Source organism: Ceratotherium simum, chromosome 37, assembly GCF_057802395.1.
Source record: "Ceratotherium simum simum isolate JZ-2026a chromosome 37, ASM5780239v1, whole genome shotgun sequence".
NCBI classification, from domain to species: Eukaryota; Metazoa; Chordata; class Mammalia; order Perissodactyla; family Rhinocerotidae; genus Ceratotherium; species Ceratotherium simum.
In genome coordinates, this window is record NC_141936.1 from 6,223,079 (window position 1) to 6,244,198 (window position 21,120).

The following is a 21,120-nucleotide window of genomic DNA, read 5'->3' on the forward strand; positions in this document are numbered from 1 at the left end:
CAAACCGTTGTTTGAGGAGCCACCACATGAGCTATCACAGCAATGGGAACACTTTAATATTTTAATATAATGACATCTGGAAAGATCCCTGCTCTCCCCTCGCCTGCTCCACCCTAAGGACGACAGTGAAGCGCCACCAGCACACAGGCCACTGCCTGTCCACTGCCTCACACGCTCCAGACCCCGGGCAGGGAAGCTCCATGACCGTGGCATCCCCCGGTATTACTTCTTACGGTGATTACTTATAAGATGAGCTCATTTATTTATGGAAAGTTCACGTTTGCTAACCACGGTAAATGCACAAGTAAAGCTATCATTGTGCAGAATAAACTCATCCTTGCAACCCAATTCCAACCGCTTGCATCAGGATGTAGAGGGCCGGAGAGTAACATGTCAGGCTCTGTGGGCCATGAGGTCTCTGTTGCACTGACTCAGCTCTGGGGTGACAACCAAGAGCGGCGGGGCCTGTATCCCCCACGGCCTGTAAACGGCATAGCTATGTTCCAAGAAAAGTCTATTTATAAAAACAGGCAGTGAGCCCTATTTGGGGGACCTTTGTTTGAAATACTCCACTTTAACATTCACAGGGTTATTCACACGGCTATTCAATGGCAAACAGTGACCGTGCCCGGTTAGAACCCTGAAGAACTCCATGTGCTTCCTTGCCTAATTCTTCACGGCCTCACCAACATTCAAGGAGCTACGAACACGGGCCCAGCACGTGTTTTAAATGGGGGTTTGCTACTCAGTAGTATGATGGCATTGTCGGAGGAGGCTGTGTAACTGTGACAGGAAGGAAGACAGGGATGTAATGCAGATCCCCAGCGACTTTGTACTGTTTCTCAGCGAAATCCCGAGCTGCTTCAGAATTGGCATTGGACAAGGTAGCAAGAAATATGAGGTATAAAGGAGTAAAAAGGATAATGTGCTGAAAAATAGAAAGACTGATAATCATCTGTGAGGTAGATAGGAGGCAAGAGATGACAACTTAGAAAAGGACCTGGCTGTTAAGGAAAAGGGAAGAAAATGCAAAGTTTGAAAATGGATGCAATCTTCAAAATTTAATAAAATGGTGCAAGTGTGGAATTCCTACAATTTCACCTGAAAACTAATTTGGACATTGAAAAGAAAAGCACACATTGCCCAGTGTGGGGAAGTACTGAGAGCAGTCCTGTAATCACTATGTGTACTAGTAGTAACAAGTTTTCCTCAGGGTTGGTGCACAGCAAGGCCTCAATGACCTCGGAGCAGCTCTGAAGAGACCACTCCCGCCACCCTGCTCTGCCCTCAGTCCCCTTGGCACCAGAGCAGGGGGCTGTGAAGGTGCATCTAAACCAGATTTAACCAGAAGGATTTATTTCCCTTGACTCCCACCGGAAAGGGGACCCTTTGCCGGGAGCATCCTTCTCCCAGGTCTTCAATGCTGAAAGAGTCACTTAACCCCAGACCCTCCTGACCCCTCCAGGCTAGAGACCACCCCTTCCTCCCACCATCTCCCACACATCTTCCTCTGTCCCTCTCCCCTCTCTCCCAACCTGACCTTGGCATTACAATCATGTATGTGAATGTTTATCCTTGTGGAACCTTACGCTCCTCCAGGAGAACTTCCTGTGTGACCTTCCTGGAGGTGGGCGATCAACAATGAATGCAATGACATGGAAATGACTCCTATGTGCAGGTGCTTGCTCTCAGCCATGAGTCCTCATATGTGATTATTTTTGGCCAAACTTGACTCTCTTTTTTCAGTTTATTCTCCTCAAAGCCTAAAATGAAATACTTAAGCCTTTTTTCCAAAGATGGGCTTGAATTAAGAATGAAATGAGCCACTACAGTGAGGAAGAAATGGTGCATGCGTAAGTTGGACAGATCATGTGCATAAATAGTTCGAGAAATGTTTCATCCTGTACCCAAAAAGGTCATATATTGTGACACACAGAATTCGCTCTAGGATTGCTTTAGAGTGGATGTTTAGTGCATCTTGTGAACCTACCACTTGAAACAGCACAGAATTGAGAATCACTCTCAAATGCAGTGCTCAGACTAATGCTCATGCGTGGAATGATGAGTTTCTGTCATCCATGTGGACGAGTGACCTGCTGTAGGGCAAAGGGATGCTGTATGCACAGCAGTGGGTATTTACCGTCCTGGAAGACCCTCTCCACGTTGAGCCCGTACGTGGCACACGTCTCGTAGTATGTACACCTCTTCAGGTCGCTGGAGAGCTTCCGCGCCCTGGCGTCATCGATGACCCGCGGGTTGGTGGAACTTATGGCATCTGGAGCAGACGGACAAAGAGGAGCAACGTGGTGACCACAAGCACCTCTGATCACCTCCCGCAACCAAAGGTCCCCAGAAAGCTCAAAACTGGCACCTTACTCAGCAGGGACCTAATTCTTTTAAGAACCCGGAGTTGTTAAAACATAGCTGACCCCAAAACAATAATCTCAGACCCCAGAATAGTTATTCATTAGTAGAAGCCTGTTTCAGAAGATCCTGCTTCTGAAATTGAAATAAGAGAATGTCCAGAAAGACCAGAAGGTAGGAGTAAGAGTTAAATGTGGCTCCAGAGGAAAATATTTTAAAAAAGAAAAAAACCCACAGTCACTATTTGCAGGTGAGCTTCTCTGCACAAAGCGCCCAGCTAAATGCATCCTGCATACAGTCATGGGCCACTTAATAATGGGGATATGTTCTCAGAAACGCACCGTCAGGCAATTTCATCATTATGCGAACATCATGGAGTGTACCTACACAAACCTAGATGGTACAGCCTACTACATACCTAGACTACGTGGTACTAATCTTATGGGAGCACCGTCATATATGCGGTCCGTCATTGACTTAAATGTTGTTATGTGGCGCACGACTGTATCAGCATTGTTCCGCCAGGTGTGGCCATTCACCCACTCAACGCATGTTCACAGAGCCCCCTTAGGTGTCTGGTCCTGCTCTAGGCACAAGGATACCCAGTGCACAGGACAGACAAAATCTGCACTCCCACGGAGAGAATTTTCTAGTTGGCCGAGGAGAGAGGCAGAAAATAAGACAGGAGTGAGGAATGACTAGAATGTAGGATGGCGAGAAGAGCCGAGTCAGGCAGGGAAGGGGTTACGAGACCAGTGTGCCCAGTGTCATATTCAGGGAAGCCTCACCTGCAGGAGGTGGGGGGACCAGCCCCTACCTGGGGGGAGAGCATCTGAGCACCTGCTGTGTCTAATGCAGACTGGAGGGTGAGGGCAGGAGTGGGAGGCGAGGGGAGGCACTGGGCACCATGAGCACAAGTGTATGAGCCACCTTAGGTCTTTTTTTTTTTTTAAAGCTTTTTTTTTTTTGTGTGAGGAAGATCAGCCCTGAGCTAACATCTATTGCCAATCCTCCTTCTTTTGTTTTTTCTCCCTTTTTCTCCCCAAAGCCCCAGTAGATAGTTGTATGTCATAGCTGCACATCCTTCTAGTTGCTGTACGTGGGACGCGGCCTCAGCATGGCCAGACAAGCGGTGCATCAGTGCGCGCCCGGGATCCGAACCCGGGCCACCAGTAGCAGAGCGCGTGCACTTAACCGCTAAGCCATGGGGCCGGCCCCCCACCTTAGGTCTTAACAGAACCTCTCCCGGGCACAGATGGCTCAGATGGGAGGGCAGGGGATACCCCCACCTCCTGCAGGATCTGTGCACAGATGGGGGCGTTAGAGCAGTAAAACAGAGACGTCAGGCACCAGCCACTAGTCTCCTAAGAAAAAGAAAATGCAGCCTTTTTGAGCTCAGTGTCCATGATGCCCCGATCCTGTTCATTCCGTTACTACTGAGTTACTGAGCGTCTGGCTCACAGGAACAGACAGAGCCAGGATGTTACCGGCCACCGCGCCAGGTGTGAGACAACCGGCACTTTTCAGGGACTTCTTTCTAACGTGACATTTTCTCAGAGGGTCTGAAGGCCCCTTTGCTACAGAAAACACTCAACAGCTCTTTAAACATAATCCACCACCAGGATTTTCTCTACTAGTTAAAGGAATAGCAGCATAAGGTACACAAGATAGCGACAACCCTTCAAATTTTGTTTATTTTTGCACAGGCAGCGCACTTGACACTCTATTCTTTAAGTATACAAAAAGTGGCATCTGGCGGGAATGATTTATTCATTTTTTCCCTCTCTTTTCCTACCTTGTTCCTTATTTTTTTAGCCCCATGGGATAGGTTTGAACTGATAGTTCTGAATTAATCTAAGGGAAACTAACTCTATGATTCAGGACTCTTTCACTGACAATCACCCAAGCCACCTCAAAAGATGTTCTAGAACATTCTCTGACAAGGCCTGTTAGTGGGATTTCTTTAACGAACATCTTCTCCTGTCTTCTTGTCTTACAGATTAATAAATTTGACTTGTATCTCACAACACTTAAAGAAAAGAAGCATTTTTTAAAGGTATAAACATCTTTTAAGAAAAGAGTAGGAGAAAAGTTAGAAATCCATAATTTTTCAATATTCTTGTGTAATTTGGAAAATACAGGCCACCAAGAGTCAAAGAAGTTTAAACTTCTCCTGACCTGGGCCCCCACAATTTCTCGGCCCCTCGTTCCTCGGTGGGAGGCCCACTCTGCTTCTGTCCTGTCTCGACTCCCCAGCTGCACTGTCACGTCACAGACACGGACCTGCTCCACTGCACTCTGCATTCCAGTGCTATACTAGCCTTGTTTTCATCCTCCTTGTGCTTCTGCATCCTTTTATAGCTCACGCTTCTCCCTCAAATCAAGTTCATCTGCAAGCCTTTAAAACAGAACCTGATTGACAAACATTTCATAATCGCCTCATTCAGAAACGTCTCGTCCACTTGTGAACATCCACGCTGCTCCCACCAGGGAAGAGATCACATCTCGCAGAGTCGCTCCTCCCACCCTCGGCGAGGCCGCACCACATGCCAGGTGGCCTTAAGGAGTGAACATAATTCTTCTTCTTTCCCACCCTCTCACCACCTCCCTTGAGGCCGCCAGCCCCAACCAGCTGGGAGGGAATTTCAGATTCCCTCACCTATGACCTGAGCTGCCTTTTATCTCCGAGGTTCTGGGAAGCTCATGCAAAAGCAGGACAACACAAAGACTTCACAGAACTTGAGTCTGCAAGCAGTTAACGGGTACCTGAGAGTGGAACGCTCCAGAAGCCCACACTCACACCACCTTCTTACCGTTGAGGCTTTGAGGGTGCTCTGGGAATTAGAGGTCTCGTTAAGGACCCAGAGCATCTCTCAGGTGAGGAACGTCCCTAACTGACAGCACTCCTGTCCTGCCCAGCGGGCGCGTGGCTACACTGATGCATGAACAGTGTATCACAAGTGAATGGAGGAGACAGCCAAGAAATCCTCACCACCCGTGCTCCCTGGCTCAGATGCTCCTCACCTGTGGCCTTCCCAAGCGTACTGCACTCAATCAAAAAATGCTTATCAAACTAGTGGGAATAAATGGGGGTAGGTTCTTCCACTCAGAGACCGCGTCAGGGCTCCCCAGAGCCTCTACGGAGCCATCCACAGGCCTCTTCCACAGACGCGTGCACCATCCTGGTGGGAGGCGTAGATGTGCCCTCTTTCAGCTGGGGCAGGAGAAACAGAGGACCATGCTTATCTCCAAGGACTGGGCAGAGGGAGACAAGCTTCTGGCACCCCAGGCAGGACCTCAGTGAAACTGGCCGTATACTGAAATACAAGGAGCAAAGCAACCACTTACTCGACACTGAGTGCCCGTGGATGCCCTAAGTGCCTTCCAGGGATTCCTCCGTCTGACCCCCCAGCGCCCAGGAGGCAGCAGTCAAGGTCACAGAGCAGCGACGCCAGGTCTGAGTGGCCTCAGACACCCCACTCCACTCCCCACTACCAAGACCACTGGCATGTAAGTAAAATCAAGCATAACCTTCTGACCTAGCCTGAAAACTTACCCACCATTTATCACAGAGAGTCTGCAGCACAAAGGCATTCTGAGTCCTAAACACAAACCCCTGAACTCAGGCAGCTCGTAAGGAGACGCCCACACAATCTCTGACTTGGCTCAGAAATACCCTGGGTCTGCAGGAAAAGCAGCTTATTGGAAATGAATCGGTTCAGCTTCAAGGCAGCTTTACGCAGGGTCTGCTTCAGATGACCTACCCACTATAAAACACTATTTGTTAAGAATTTTCAAGATGGCAACGCAAAAATGCCAACTCTGTATATTAGAACAAGAACCAAGAACTTGTTATTGGTGTGCACGTGTTGCCTGGTGACCACTAGAGGGCGCCATAGGCATAAAGAACCTCTCTTCTGTTTGGTTTTAGGCTAAATCCACCTGTTGCTCTGAAGGTTTGTAATGAGACCACTGGCCATTACATGTTTGCTAAAAAAAAATTGGGGGGTGGTCTCCATGAAAACCCAACTCTAACATTTTTCATCTAGCACACTGAGAAAATTCTTTTAGCTTATTCCACGCTACTTTATTTCTCCCAGCACACACATCCACTCCATGAATCAGCCTTATCTGTGCAGATTCCTGCCAAAGCAGCCGGTTACCCGACCTGAGCTCTCTATCATACTAGACCTGGTGCGACGCCTACGGCTAACCAGTCCTCTTGTTCAACACGGCTAATTTCTCATCTGGAAAAGTCTTATATCAGGGCATGGGAGGGCACACCAGATGTGCTAATTCTAAAGAAATAAGCAAAAACAGTATATGAACCAAAAAATGAAGGGATAATCCAGTTTTTCTTGACATGATTATTTAAGTTGCCCATTTTTCTGACTAAGCAATTTTGAAGTTAAACTTTACCTGATTTTTAAAAACATTCTGTGTGACTCTTAGTTAAGACCCCAATGGTGGACACCCGTATATCAATGAATCTGTGACCAAGAACAAGCACACTTTAAGTCATGCCACTTCACTAAGAGACCAAGTTTTAAGTGACCTAGAAGAAAACAAGAAACGTGCCCATACGGTATGATTCTATACTCTCTCAGGGATCTGCTGTATTAAAAATAAGATACGGGTTATAAGACATTAACAAATAGAGCAGAATAAATAAGACTCTGCTACATATCAGAAATCAGTATTGTCTTAAAGGTGCACTGAAAGTTAAAATAAATAACCTTTTTGATTGCTTATAAATTGTTTTTACATAACAGAGAGAATTAAGATATCCTAATACAGAAAAGAACAGAAAATAGATTTTATTTTTTCTAAAGCATTTGGGGGACTGCGTGCATGTTTTGTTTTGAGGTTTCTGAGTAAGTGATTTCTCCATAGAATCAAATCAGGAAATGCGACAGTTTCGTAGATTCTCAGTATAGAAAGTGAGCCTTCGGGATGAAGTTCTCTCTTCTTTAAATCATTTTACAATTCCTCCACGCCGAAAATACAGACCGTGAGGCCACGTACAGCCCAACTTTGGGATCCTCTAAACAGCATCTGTAGGCAGACATCACTCACCCTGGGTCCCCACCAGAACCAGAGGGATCTCGTTCGTGTTCCGGCAGCTGGCCATGCGGCTGTAGTAGTGGTAAACGGTCTGGAAACTTATCTCGTCCTCCAAGCTGAAGACAAAGATGACAGCGTCCACCCACATGGCAAACTGGGGAGAAAAGACGGGAGGAGAGCAGAGGAACCGAGTGAGAAGGGCTCGCAGAGAGACAGGGTGGAACAGAATCACAACATCCTCGTGAGCACAGGACGTGCGGCCAGCAGAGAGCGCCAGCGCTCCATCCGGCAGGCCAAGTCCAGTGCCTGACTCTGGTTGTCACCAACACCCTCCTCATCCTGAGCACAGCACGCCTGGAACAGGACCCTCATCTCATCTCCAGAGAACGCCAACTCTATATTCTTCCCACTGGAACGTCCTCTCTGTGTCCTGACCTGGACAACCGCAGCTGTGTGAACAGAAGGCAAACCCCACCTCACACCAGAGACAATCTGGATTGGGCACCAAGGCTGACCCTGAAGCTTTGTTTCATCCTAGTCTGCCCTCTGGAGGCCCCCCAGGATGCCTTGCTGGACCCCTCAGCCTGAGATGGGGGCTCCTCCCCTGGGGTCCCCCAGCCTGCTCAGAAATCCTCCCCCAGGGCTGACACTGATGCCTACTCCTCTGTCTCGAGAGGTTCTGTCCTGTAGAGATCAGCTGCCACAGAATCCTTACAGCACCCTGCGAGGAAATTATGACTCACTGTCAGAGAAGTTAACAAAACTAACAAAAATAAGGGAAAAAAATTAAAACCCCACAACGACCTCTCTCTTGCCACTTTACTCTTGTTTTACCTGCATCCAGTTAAACCTACAACAAACCCTATTTTGGGCAAATAACCACACTGTCAGGCTTATATTCTCTCATTTAATACTCATAACTGTCTTGTAAAGTGGCAGCCTGGGGAATGGCGGGTCCTTGAAGCTCAGTAGGTTCCCAGAGTCAACTGGATCTGCGGAATCGAGATTGGGCCAGTCTGGCACCAATAACCCCTACTCTTTCCAGGTTAAAAAAAAAAAAAAATCCTGTTTGCTTTCTCTAAAAGAAGCTGCAGTTTTTACAGCCAAGGCATCAGCTCTCATACAAATATTTGGGGAAATTTTGAGTGGGTTAAGTTCAGACTTCCAGATAATGAAAAGTGTATTCAGTTATATGTGAAATTTTTACATGATGAAACTTACATAAATCTGAAGTTCAAATGATAAATATAAAATTAAATGAGAGAGAGAACTTAGGAGCCAAGAACCTTGGGACAGGCCTGAGAAAACCGGATGTGCCTCCAGAGAGCCCAAGGACCCCGGCCCAGAGAGGGCATCTCCTTTTCCCTGTCTCTTCCAAGAAGTGGGAGAAGTCAGCCTCCTCACACGCATGAGCACCTTAAGAGCACCTGTCATCGCTGAGACCAGGCCTCGTCTCCCAAGACCCAGGCTGACAACTGTCTGACCATCCCCGCAGAGGAAATGCAAACCACGTCCCATTCTCTCAAGGTGTGTTCTGACCGCCCCAGTACCTAACAGGGGTGGCACTCCACAAACACCACCCCACCCCAGTGGCTTCCCCCACCAACAGCTGGAAAAGAAAGCCAGTTAATCAGCAGGGTTTATACTACCCTAAGATGACACTAGTAGCCACAGAAAGTCTTGTGATTTCATCCATGAAGCCATGATCTTTGGGTAGACTACATGGAATAATGAAAACAAACATCATGCCCACACACACCTAGGAATGGTAAATTGAAAACAGTTTTATTTTTTCTTGAATGTTCAAGAACACTCCGCCCAATTTTGTACAAAATCCTGTCCATAATCTTGACAGGCTCCATCCTGATATCCTCTAACATATAAATCTTTACTTTAACTAGGGTAAGCTTCTAGGCTAAATAAGGCTTCTGAAGGAAGTGGGCCTGAATAAAGGGCAGGTCCTCAGGGAAACTGAGTCAACACTTTCTCCTGGCCAGAGGCCAAGACGGAGATCGCCTGGGGGTCCTGGTTATAGCCCCAGCAGTGAAGCCATTGGCACGCAGACCACCTGGGTCTGTGCCCCAACTCCAACTTGGAGTGAGATCTCAGGGCATCAGTGTCCCCTGTGAAGATGGGAATGCTCTGAGCATCCTCCCCTGGGGGTGGGGGGGTCTAGAGGATTAAGTGAGCTGACCACACAGGGGGGCACTCACCCGGCATTATTGGATTCAGCACACAACATGTGTGCTTTTGAGGCAGAAGAAGAAACGCACAAGAGGAATCCCACTGTCTGTCACAGGCCTTAACTCTTTTTTCTTCAAGCAACCCCTTCATTAATTATAGTGACTAAAAGGAAGGAAAATGTTACTTTATCAAATGACCTCACATGTTCTAAGCATGTGAAGCTATGTAAAAGATACATTTTCTATGGACAGTAGAGAAAAGATCCTTCTCAGAGGAAAAATATCACTGGAGACAAAATACTGGGAGTTTGTCTGTCGATGTGTGGGGATGTGGGGAACATTTGGTATGGGGTTTGTAATACGAGTGCCCCCCAAAATTTTTAATAAGAGGCAACCCTAATAGCAGCCATGACATGTTCCGACTCTTCAGGGTGGGCAGTGCTCTGAGCCCCTAATACCTCGGGCTGGAGCTCCCTCTCCAACGTGGATCTGGGGGTTACTTTCAGAGACTGGTCTCATCAGGATTAAACTCTGGCCCAGGACAGCCTTCCCACCCTCCACTGTTTAATATGGGGAAACTCCCATATCTTCGTGCTCCCCCTCTGCACATCAGCGTCCCTGGACACCTTTACACTGGGGAAGGCAGAATTCCTACAGCCACTGAACCAGCTCCGACGTGCATTTCTGCAGGTTTCTCAACGTTTTCCTTAGGTTCTCCACCTACCACTAAGGCTTGCTCTTTAATTGTGAAATTGTCCCTGGTGACTCCAAAACATTTACAGGCTGGGAAAAATGGGAAATGAACCCAGGGGACTTCCACACTTGACCTCTTTCATTCTGTTTACCAGCTGCCTCTGAGGGAAGCTGCATCAGAGCCCCTTGTGACAGCAGGACAGACGGTCCAAACGTGGAAGGTCGACTAAGAAAGAGCTATTTGCTTTTACCACCATCACAAACCTTCAGGACAGTGTCACACAGCAAACCTTGCCCGGCTTAATTATAAATAGATGCTCACTGAACATGAGCTCTCACAGCTTTGTAACCTACTTTTGTTCACGTTTAACACGTCTTCAATATGTTTCCTTATTATTATCAAGCATACTGTTTCATCAATGTTAGAAAAATTTTTTTTTTCACACTTGAACATCTTTGATATCAGAACATACCTTATGGCTGCCTTGTTTCAAATTTAATTGGCAGTGTTTTTCTTTTAAATATTGGTATAGCTTACCATTAGTGGCACTTTAGGTTTAACAGAACATGGGAAATCCATGACATCTTTCTGAATAGCTGCACAGCCTTCCAATGTATGGAGCACTAGAATTTTAACAACCCCTACATCCAACATCTTTCCCTTTAATCACTTGATAATCCTACGTCTCACTTGCACAAAAACATAAGTTCAAGAAAGAAAGCCACAGAAATTTTTAGTATTAAGTTTGCATTAACAGGTCCTTGACTATGACTAGCTCTTGGCTCCTTTGAAGTGTTTAGCTAGTAAATTACTATGGTGAGTAAAAGAATAAACTGGAGATTAAGTAAACCAAAGAAAGAGGTTTTCCATACTCATGCTTTTTCTGTTCCATCTTTTGAGGATCTTTCAAATAAATCACGCTATGCTGCATATACCGATTTTCAGTGGAGACCCTCTTGGGCCAAGAAGCCCTGCGAGCAGCATGGCAGTGTTGATCAGATTTCCAAATCCCACCCCGCCACTTTCTAAATGAGCCCACCGCTCTCGAGATCAAACACAGGAAAAAGGAAAGAAAAAAAAAAAGACTAGAAACTTCCAGATGTCGGTTCAACTGAGTTCACAAATCAGGGCAGATTCAGCGTTTCCTTCCTTCTTAAAAACACAAAGTGAAAATCAGCCACACAGACCCAACTTCCCTCTAGGATTCTGTCTGAAGGAACGACAGAATTAGTTTCTTAGAGATGAGAAAAACCTCAGTCATAGGAAACATTTTCACGGGGCTCCTCCGTCACCTTTCCTTGAGCACACCTGGCTGATTTCTAGAACCACCTGTTGAATTGGAACCTTAACAAGGAAACAGATGTCTAAAGCTGGTTGGCAGCTGGCTTGTAGTACTCACCTGTGCCTCTGGGGGGCCCCCTTCATCTCTGATCAGCAGCAGATAGCTTTGTCCGTCCACCACAATCTCCTTCTTGAATCTGCCACCTGCCACACACACAAAAAGTCTCGTTACGCAAGAAAGACAGGGCGGGAGGAGGGCGAACAGACGTGGGCTTCGCTTGTGGATAAATACACCCTAGACTGCTGCCCTGGAGGCAATCCTGAGTATTCAGGAGTGGGTTTTGGATCTGTCTCCAGGAATCACTGGATTTCAAAAGAACTGAACTCAGATTTCAATATTTGTCTTTAAGAACCCCTGTGCACTTCTGGTTAGAACACGCAGCCTCCCGTGCAATGCCAGGAGCACTCGTGGCTGAGAAGCGTGGAATTTTAACATGGGCTCTGTGTGTCAGTTCAGGAATTTTCTCCCGCTGGGAACACTGACACACAGTATTGAGAAACAGAGAACACTGAAATCGTCATTCTCTTGTTGGGTTCGCAAAACTGAAACCAATTTTTCGTGCTGAACGGGGGCCTTGTCTACAACAGGTTGATAAACTCAAGGGCTGAGAACCTGTATTCTCCTCAAGAGAAACCCAGTTCTTGGAAGGAAAACAGAGGACATCATGGGAATGGTGTTTCCGGATTCACAGTTCACAAGTAAGGGAAGGATGCGGAACTACCACACAGGGTTAGACAGAAACTACTGGATGGCATCTCCCACAGTCGAGACAGAGCAGAGCAGCTGGCTGACGAGGAGGCGTTAGAGACCACGCTGGGTTAGCAAGAAACCACCGGGGAGCCCTGCTGGAACGTCGGGGGACAAAGAGGGAGGGGATGGCCACGTGAAGGTGGCAAGGGCTGACCCGAGATATCTTGGCCTGTCACACGCCTAGGTGGGGAGGGCACACAACTGCCGTGTGCGTCTCCCAATAGCATCCCCAACCGGACCGCCAGACCCTCTCCTGAACGGTGGGAAATATGTCCACTTCTGGGTTCCTCTGCCTTCTCCAAAGACAAACTGCCTTCCGAGAGTCTGGGCTCTGAGTCCACTCTAGTTAACCCTCACTGGGATTCTGAATTCATGTTTTTGAAAGAGGACTGATTCAGTACCTGCTCTCATTTTGTGCTGCTTGGCACAGATGCCTTCCAGAAACACCATCTAAATCCCAAATAACTAGACGCTGAAGAACCGCTCTGGCGGCTCCCCCACCGTGTCAGCTCTCTGCTACCCAGAGCCACATGTGGTTCTCTGCCATAGCGGTCCTCTCTGACTATGGGGACCTTCCATCCCAGAGTACAGGGTCTGGGCCATTCCAGTACTCAGGAAGCAGAAACTAGAGTCCACACCCCACCCCTCCCCTAAGAAGTGTCCAAGGTGCCCCAGATGGGCTGCTATGTGAGGCTGGAGGTGGCAGGTTAGAGAACTAACCTTTCTGAGTGAGTACACACACGTGCACATGTCGACTCCCATTCTCCCACTGCTTTGTGGGCACGGATGTAACAGGGAAACGCACTTGCTTAAGCAACAAAACTTTAAAAACCGAAGAAAACTTTCCAACAGATAAACTCTCCTTTTGATCCCCCTCACCACCATCACCAAAAACAGAGGGCCAAGTCCAGAGAATGGTCAGAAGAGGCCCCTCTGATGGCGGAACGTTGGACAGTCTGCATGTTGGAGCCCGACAAGCACCGGCCGCCTCTCACCCTAAGAGGATATGCAAATGACCCCAAGTCACGGATTCCTCGTGGGTAAAAAGGGGACAGCACCCCTTCCCAGCTGGGTTGCCGTGATTATAAAATGAGCTAGGAAACATCTGGCAACAACAGGACACCCCCCACCGCCCCCGCCGTTGACACGGCCACATGACTCTGACGCTGGGCCAGCGCTGTGCCGACCCTGGTGCTGCCACATGCTAGCTGGTGACTTCGCCCTCCTTATTCACCTCTCTCCACCTCAGTGTCCCCAGGTCTAAGATGGGACAACCACATCCTGGGGGCGGGTGCCCAGCCCACGGGGCGCACCACTGGCAATAATTACCAGTGTTATTCAAAATTTCTGCCAAAGGTTATCTCTTGCTTTTATAAAAGATACATTAAGCATGTAATAAATCTACTTACAATAGAAGAATTTGCAGAAGTTGCAACAGTCATCAACAGTATTTCCCTATTTATTTTAACTTTTTAAAAAAGAGATGCTGGAAACCTGCTATTTCTTGGCAAGATGAACGGAATTCAACCTTTTAAAAAAAAAAAACAACAGCGTTTGAAAGGGAAATCTGTTCTTCCTTATTTTGGGAAAACCCTTTTCGTTCACATCTTATTCCTCGAGATCTGACTAGTCACACTTAGAGGAACAAGGGAAAAGCAATGGGAATTTGTGCAAAAGTTTAAAATTTTTTCCTGTGTGATTCCAGGTGTCTCCGTCTAGGAGTTTTCATCTGAGTGGGCTCCTGACAGGGCGACGGCCACTGCAAAACAGGCCGAGAAACAATTCGCTTTAGACCACGTCTGTTGAAGGGAAGATCTAGTGTAGAGTATTAGAACTGTCAAATCACGGGAAACACTGGTGCTTGGGGTTCTTTAAGTGATTTCAAGGCAGTTCACATAATTTCACAATTCAGCTGGGGCTCCTGGGGCCTCCTGTGGTGGGGCTGTTCTGGGCAGCACTTTGTGGGCATCCTTTCAGCAACAGACTCTTTCCTGCTCTGATGAGAAACTGAGGGAAGCAGAGTTTCTCGGTGGGCATGAGGGCTGAGCTCCAGGGGCCCCCCAGGAAGGCCTGGGATCCCCGGTGATCCAGCAGGTATTTGGGAAACCTCGCCATCATTAAATCCCCGCCCAGGCCTGGTGGTAGACAAATCACCACGATGCTAATTATCAAAACCTAAAAAAGCAACATTCAATGCACGCAAGTCCTCCATCCCCTCTGTTCTCGGGGGAACTGCGTCCTCCCAAAATGTACATGCTGAAGTCCTAACACCCAGGACCTCAGAACGTGATCTTACTGGCAAATAAAGCCCTGGCAGAGGTAATTAGTTAAGATGAGGTCATACCAGGGTGGGATGGGCCCCTAGTCTCACGACTGGTGTCTTTATAAAAGGGGAAATTTTGTGAAGATGAAGGCAGAGATTCATAAGCCAAGGAGCAACAAAGATTGTTCGCAAACCACCAGAAGCTAGAGAGAGGCTGGAACAGATCTTCCCTCACCGCCTCAGAAAGAACCAGCCTACTGACACCTAGATCTTGGACTTCTGGCCTCCAAGACTAAGACCATAAATTGTCGTTGTTTAAGCCCCCCAGGTTGTGGTACTTTGTTACAGCAGCCTTGGCAGACTAATATAACCTCTGACACCAAGTTTCTGTTCTCACTCTATGAGTTCACCTACAGTGAGCTCTCTCACACACACACACACACAATCTCTCCCTCTCTCTCCCCCTCGCTCCCTCCATTTAGCTCACCTCCAGGGCATTTTAAAATCCCCTTTATTCTCTCTGTCTGATTGTCTGTATTTATTCACATCATCTACCTTTCTCAGCTGGGTTTTTAAGTTTCCTGCCTGGCCCCACACCCAACCCCAGCCTCAGTCCCTCCTCCCTCCAACGCACTCACGACCACGGCGATCTTGCCACAACGTGCAGCTCTAAGCCTGAGCCCACACACACTCTTCTCCACCCCGCCACGCCCCCGGCTCAGCCCTTGCCGCCCCATGCCGCCAGCAGCTCCCCAAACGCGCTCTGTATCAGCATCTGAGTGCACACAGAGGCCCGCCCTGGCTCGATGAACTTGGGTTCAGCCTCCGGGAGGCTTCGCCCGCTTGCCCCGGGCACGCTGGTCACACACGTCCCACTCCTCACTAGTTCAGGTGGCCTCCAAAAAGGAGGAGAGCAGCAGAGCCTGTGCCTGGGACCATGAGAGTTCCCCAATACCAGCATCCCTCTGCTGCCCAGCCGCCTCCGGCCGCCGCCGCCTCCCCCTCCTCGCCAGTTAGGCTTCTAGATGATTGAACACAGCATTAAAGCCAAGACAGCATCGAGCTCTCCCCATTGCTCTTCTATAGTCTCCAGCTTTGTAACCTCAAGCAAATGACTCCAGACCCGATTTTCCTCACTTCTAAAAGGAGTGATTCTTTCTCCATCCATAAGGCCCCGTCCAATTCTAAAATCACTTTACATTCTCCCCCTCAGATAAATAATGAGTATGTCTTTTCAATAGTTCACAACTGTAAACATTAGACACTTGCAATTGTCTTGTATGACTTTTCTGGCGTTATACGTAAATCAGGAAACAACAATTAAATGGTGGTATGTATCTGCCATGAACCCCAAGTATTAGTATTAGTATTATTCAGTCAGCTGCTTAAGCACCCAGGTCGTGAGAAAGTAAGAAGGTGATTAATAAAGGTTATAAGCAAAAAATAAAGTCCTGCGACTGATGGTCACCAGGTTCAACTGGGGATATGGCCATTGGGGCCTGAAGAGACACGGGCAGGAGATAAGTTAAATAAGACCTCAAAATTTGTTTTCTGCAGTTAACTTTAGAAACACACAGGGAAAAGCCTTAGGATGAACGTGTGCACCTAAGGAAAAGCCTTAGGTACCAAGTTGGTCTTACATTCAGCAGAGGTCACCACCTCTCTTCCTTCCGACTCAAACCCACCTCTCATCCCAACTATTAGATCTTTTCCTGCCGAAATTTTAGAGGACATCACCAAATGCAACATCCAATTTCATTTTTAACACAGATTTTTTAAATGCCTATTTTATAATCCAATTTCCACTTATTTCTCTGTGGGTCTATTTTACCCAACTTTGTATTCTAGCATTTAACGTACAGCCTGGCCCATGGCCCACACTATAAATTTGTTACCTGAATGATGTTCAACCTCTCCTGACAGCCAAATGTTATTACATAACATTAAATTTTTATCTCTAGGAAGTGTCCCCAAACCTGACCTCCATAATGGAAGCCATTGACATGTGCTTGGCTCAGCAAACCAGAGTACAGGTGTGCAGGGAGCAAGGTAGGACAGCTGCCTGCCTACTGACTCTATGGTGGCACCAGGGCCCTGTATCTGTGATGACATCTTGATGAGACAGGAAACCAGAGGTCCCTCCTTCACTTAAATCTATTCCTCCCAAAGATGTGGTGAGTCACCAGAGGTAAACAGCACCACGTTAACAATTCAGCAAACAGGTCAAGAACTGTGCTGAATGGAACTAAGCTTCACTTCTGGGCTTGATTTTCTGAACTGAGTCTCACCGGACAGTACAAGTGAGTGCTCTCACCTCCTCTGAGCACAGAGAGGTGCTGCTCTTCTTGTCTGAACTCAAGCTCACATGCAATTTATTAAATTTCTGGTTCCCCCAAAAGCAAGTGTTCAGGGTTCCCAGTCAACTGCCCTGGTTCCCTTTGTTTGCCCTTGAGCTTACATTCTTAAGTGAGTCAAGGTCTTAATTTTTTCCAAAAATGGGTGAGAGGTGGACCTGAATATTCCTCTCAAGAACAGGGAAGTTGACATGGATGTGATGTGAACAGCACACCATGAAGAAAAGAATATAGTTGTTTTTTTTCCAACATCTTTTAAAAAGACATAAAGGGCTCCCTTACAATCCATCCATAACCAACGACTCTAAAGGTTTCAAGGCCACTATCCAGAGTCCTGGTCTTATGCCATGGGGACCAGTTTTAAATTTGGGGTGCTGGAGTAACCAAACAACTGGGTTCCTTCTACTATTGAAACTCAAGCTAGTAGGACTGATCCACGATGGAGCCCCCTTAAATCCAAGGGCAGTCTACACACAGAGGCGTAACTAAGGGTCTCATCTGTGTTGTCATTTCTGCTTTAAGGGGGGGAAAAAAAGAGAAAACTCAATTTTCCTATTCCAAAAAAAAAAAAAAAAAAAAAAGAGCTTTGTTGGGAGTAAATACTGCAACAGATGTTTGACATTTCTGTTTATCATTTTGGCTAACTGGGCTGAAAGCTATTAACGTATCATTAACAGTTCTCTAAGCAACAGAAAGCGATGGTAGTAACAGCAAGCCTTATAATACTTTGAGTTTGTAAAGCACTTCTCTTCCCACCTCATCTCCATTACTCCTCACATCATCTTTGATGCAAACATCATTTTCAACATCCACATCTACAGGGGAGGAAAAGAAGTTCAGACGCTGACTAAGACGCCACAGCTAGCAGGCAGCAGGAGCAGGACCCACATCCAGATGTGTGACTGCTTCTTACCTCTCCTCTCTTCCGTGTGAATTTCTGCTAAGTCAAGTTTGTAACACAACACTGTCCACAAAACAGCCCTGAAGCCTTTGTGTAATTTTCGAGCCCCCACAGGGCCAACGTCGAGAATGCAGGGGGCCTGTCTTTTCCCTGCTCCACTCACAGCTCTGGGAGGGAGCCATCTTTAGCTCCAAAAATCAGCCCTGTGCTTAGGAAACTAAAAAGAAATAAACCTGCCTACCACTTTGATTTTTTTACTGTTGATTTTCATCTTTACTTTTCCATGCCTAAGCAAAGGATGAATATTATTCTTGAGTTTAAAATTGCATTTGTAGAGCACACTATTTCCCTTCTCCATAGGAAAGGGCAGGGGCATTATTCTAGCATCTGATCAGGACATCATCAGGCAGCTATGATCCTTCCCGTAGGTACAAGTGGACTCACTTCTTGTCAACAATCACAAGGGTTTGGCTCAGGCACTGGGTCTCCTACAGTCATGGTTTAGAGATTCTCGTCCATCCATGCAAACGTTTTTTATATCTGCCTAAAATTTTCTTCTTCGTTACTTAGTCTTGTGATAAAATAGAAAGGATAATCTGCAAATTTTAATGTTTCTTAATTATTTAAGACCAGTGGAATGAGCGGGATACACTGAAAAGGACCATGAATCTTTTTATTTCTCCCTTGGAGAACACAAAAAAATTTCAATCACAAATGTGCCAGAAATTTTTTTTTAATTAATTTTGCTCTTTTAGCTTTGGTAAAAATACTTAAAGTCAGTAACATATTAACATTGAGGTTTTGGAGAAGTTTTGTATCATGACATTTACAAGGAATTTTGGATCACATTTATTTGCTCATGGGAAAAAAATTCTATTGGTAATATATTAGTTTACAGAATTTAACTGAATCAGGTTTCATTTTCTCTGCCAATTTTTTTTTTAAACTTACATTGTTAAAAAAAAAAGTAACTAGTATAAAAAGGTACAAACAGTAAGGACCTAATGCGTGGTGACGAAGTACTTGAGGGGATCGAGGGTGTAAAGGGCAGGCCTTGACCTCTGATGATGTCCTTTAACCCAGATCTAAGTAAAATAAAAAGGAAGGTCGGGAAAGAAGTAAAATTCCAGGGTAAGATGGTAGATTTGAACTTTGCTATAAATGAATTTCATTTCCTCCATTACTAAAAAAATCAGGGGAAAAAAGTAAAAACCAGATGGAAGAAAATTCACCATCCACCAAGAAAAGGGCATAGCTTCACATAACAAACCTGGAAAACACTAACCTTAAGAATAAAAAAGAATATCCTAGAGCTGGGTGGAGAGGGGCTCCCAAGCCCACTCATGAGTTGACAACAGCCCCCAAAGGGTGGAGGGAAGACATGGGAGAGACAGCACAACCTTAACCTTCCCTAGACCTGAGGGAGGAGTGGGGACTGTGAGGCCTCACAAGTGAACAGCCACTAAGGCTCCCTGGAGGCAAAGAAGACTACCCAGACTGCAGGGGGTGGGGGAGCATGGGAAACGACAATAGATACAACAGCCCCACCCCATGGGTGAAGGGACCCTGGTATGGGCCATCTCACAATCTGCCAGGAAGGGCAGAGCCAGGTCTGCACCAGAGCAGAGCACCTTCATGTGGAGGTGACTCCCTCAGAGGACAGAGGGATGGGTAGGGCACGATGACTCATCTAATACTGTAATTCTCCAGGAAATAACATCCAGCCTTGGGTCCTGTGGCCCAACACTGCCCTGGGGATCCAGGTACGTGATTGCGGTCTGGCAAATGGGAATGTGGGCAGAGTGGTCCGTCCCTTCTGGTCCAAGACACTCAAGATGAGGGGTGTCTCCTCCACCCCTTTCTCCTACCACAGGAAACCAGACGGTGGGGAGCTCCTCACATCCCCCATGTGACTTGGAAAGCTTCCCGGTGACCAGCCACTAAGATCTGTCTGGGGCCCCAGCCCATGTGAGTGACCCAGAGTGAGCAGGAATGGCAGAGCAGAGCCAAGATAGCGCCAATCTCAGCAGAGAGAAGGTCTGGAAGACACCGGAGGAGGACAAAGCTGGAGATATGGTAAGGACATCATGCAAAGATACTACAGGAGGGAAAAAAGGGGAAGAGAGGAAGAGCAAGGCAGGAAGGGAGTCTGCAAACCACAAAGAGCCAAGGGAGAAGAAAACAAAACTCACAAAGCAGAAGGAAATCCTTTACCATTGCTTCCCTCCCTGATGCAGCTTAAGTAGAGTCTTCCAAAAGACAAGAACTCCAGGGATGAGAATTTGAAACAATGTGAGATGAAATGGAAACCTCTAGAACTGAGGGCCAAAACAACATTTTGGAACAAATGAATAAAATCTGACAAAGGAAGGAACAGAAAAGACACCGCTGAAAGCTGAGTTTCTGACATAGAGGAATGGCTTGAACTAGACACAGGCAATGAGATTAAAAACATAAAGTATTTAGAAAGAAGTTAATTGACAGGAAGACAGACAAATGAACCTAACAAAAAGATACATGTTATCTCTGACAACAAATCCCCAACAAAAAAACTAAAAGACTATTCAGAAATAAAATACAAGGGGATTTTTCTGAAATGCAGAAAGATCTGACTCTGCAGATCAAAAGAGCACATGATGCTCCAGGAAAAAGTGGCAAAGACTCTCAACATCACTTTAAAGAGGCGAAAACTGAAGTCGTCGAGCCAAACTGCACACACCAGCCAAGGTGGGGTTCTCATCACACGGCAAAGTTTCAAAGTGTACCCTGAGGAGCACTTCTCCAGAGAGCCTGCAGGGATTTTGAGAACAGCTGATTGAAACATTGTTTATGTATGTATAACTGTTTTTGAAACTGTAGCACAGTAACAACCAACCTGCACTGGCAAATGTTATACACGAACAGAGAGCCCAAGAACACAGGGATCCGGCTGTGTCAGAACTCATCTTCTGCAATTCTGCAATCCCAGAACCCTCCTTCTGGAATGCTAGGAAACTCCCAGCTTCACACTGGCCTCTTAAAAACCTTGTCTTGCCTTTGCCTGCACCCAAAAATTGTGCAGACAAACACCCTGCTAAGGGAAGTGTCCCACCTTCTCCTGAGTGACCAGCCAGGCAGATGTGTGGTGATGGCTTTTTTGTGGGACATAAGTTAGTCAGGCAATAACAAGCAATAGTTAACTAGCTGACTCTGGAGTATGTTAAGT

At 46.7% G+C, this 21,120-nt stretch overlaps 1 protein-coding gene across 7 annotated transcripts in view; it reads right to left on the reverse strand.

Annotated features, from left to right (window-relative positions):
• Positions 1-21,120, reverse strand: part of AGAP1 (ArfGAP with GTPase domain, ankyrin repeat and PH domain 1) — a 561,603-nt gene that overhangs the window by 325,907 nt on the left and 214,576 nt on the right. For all 7 annotated transcript variants that reach the window (XM_004427710.3, XM_004427711.3, XM_087424644.1 and 4 more), the window contains exons 4-6: positions 11,705-11,790; positions 7,441-7,582; positions 2,141-2,275 (exon numbers count right to left, since the gene is read on the reverse strand). In XM_004427710.3, the coding sequence (XP_004427767.1) occupies positions 2,141-2,275; positions 7,441-7,582; positions 11,705-11,790 (363 nt within the window). The remainder of the gene's footprint in view (positions 1-2,140; positions 2,276-7,440; positions 7,583-11,704; positions 11,791-21,120) is intronic.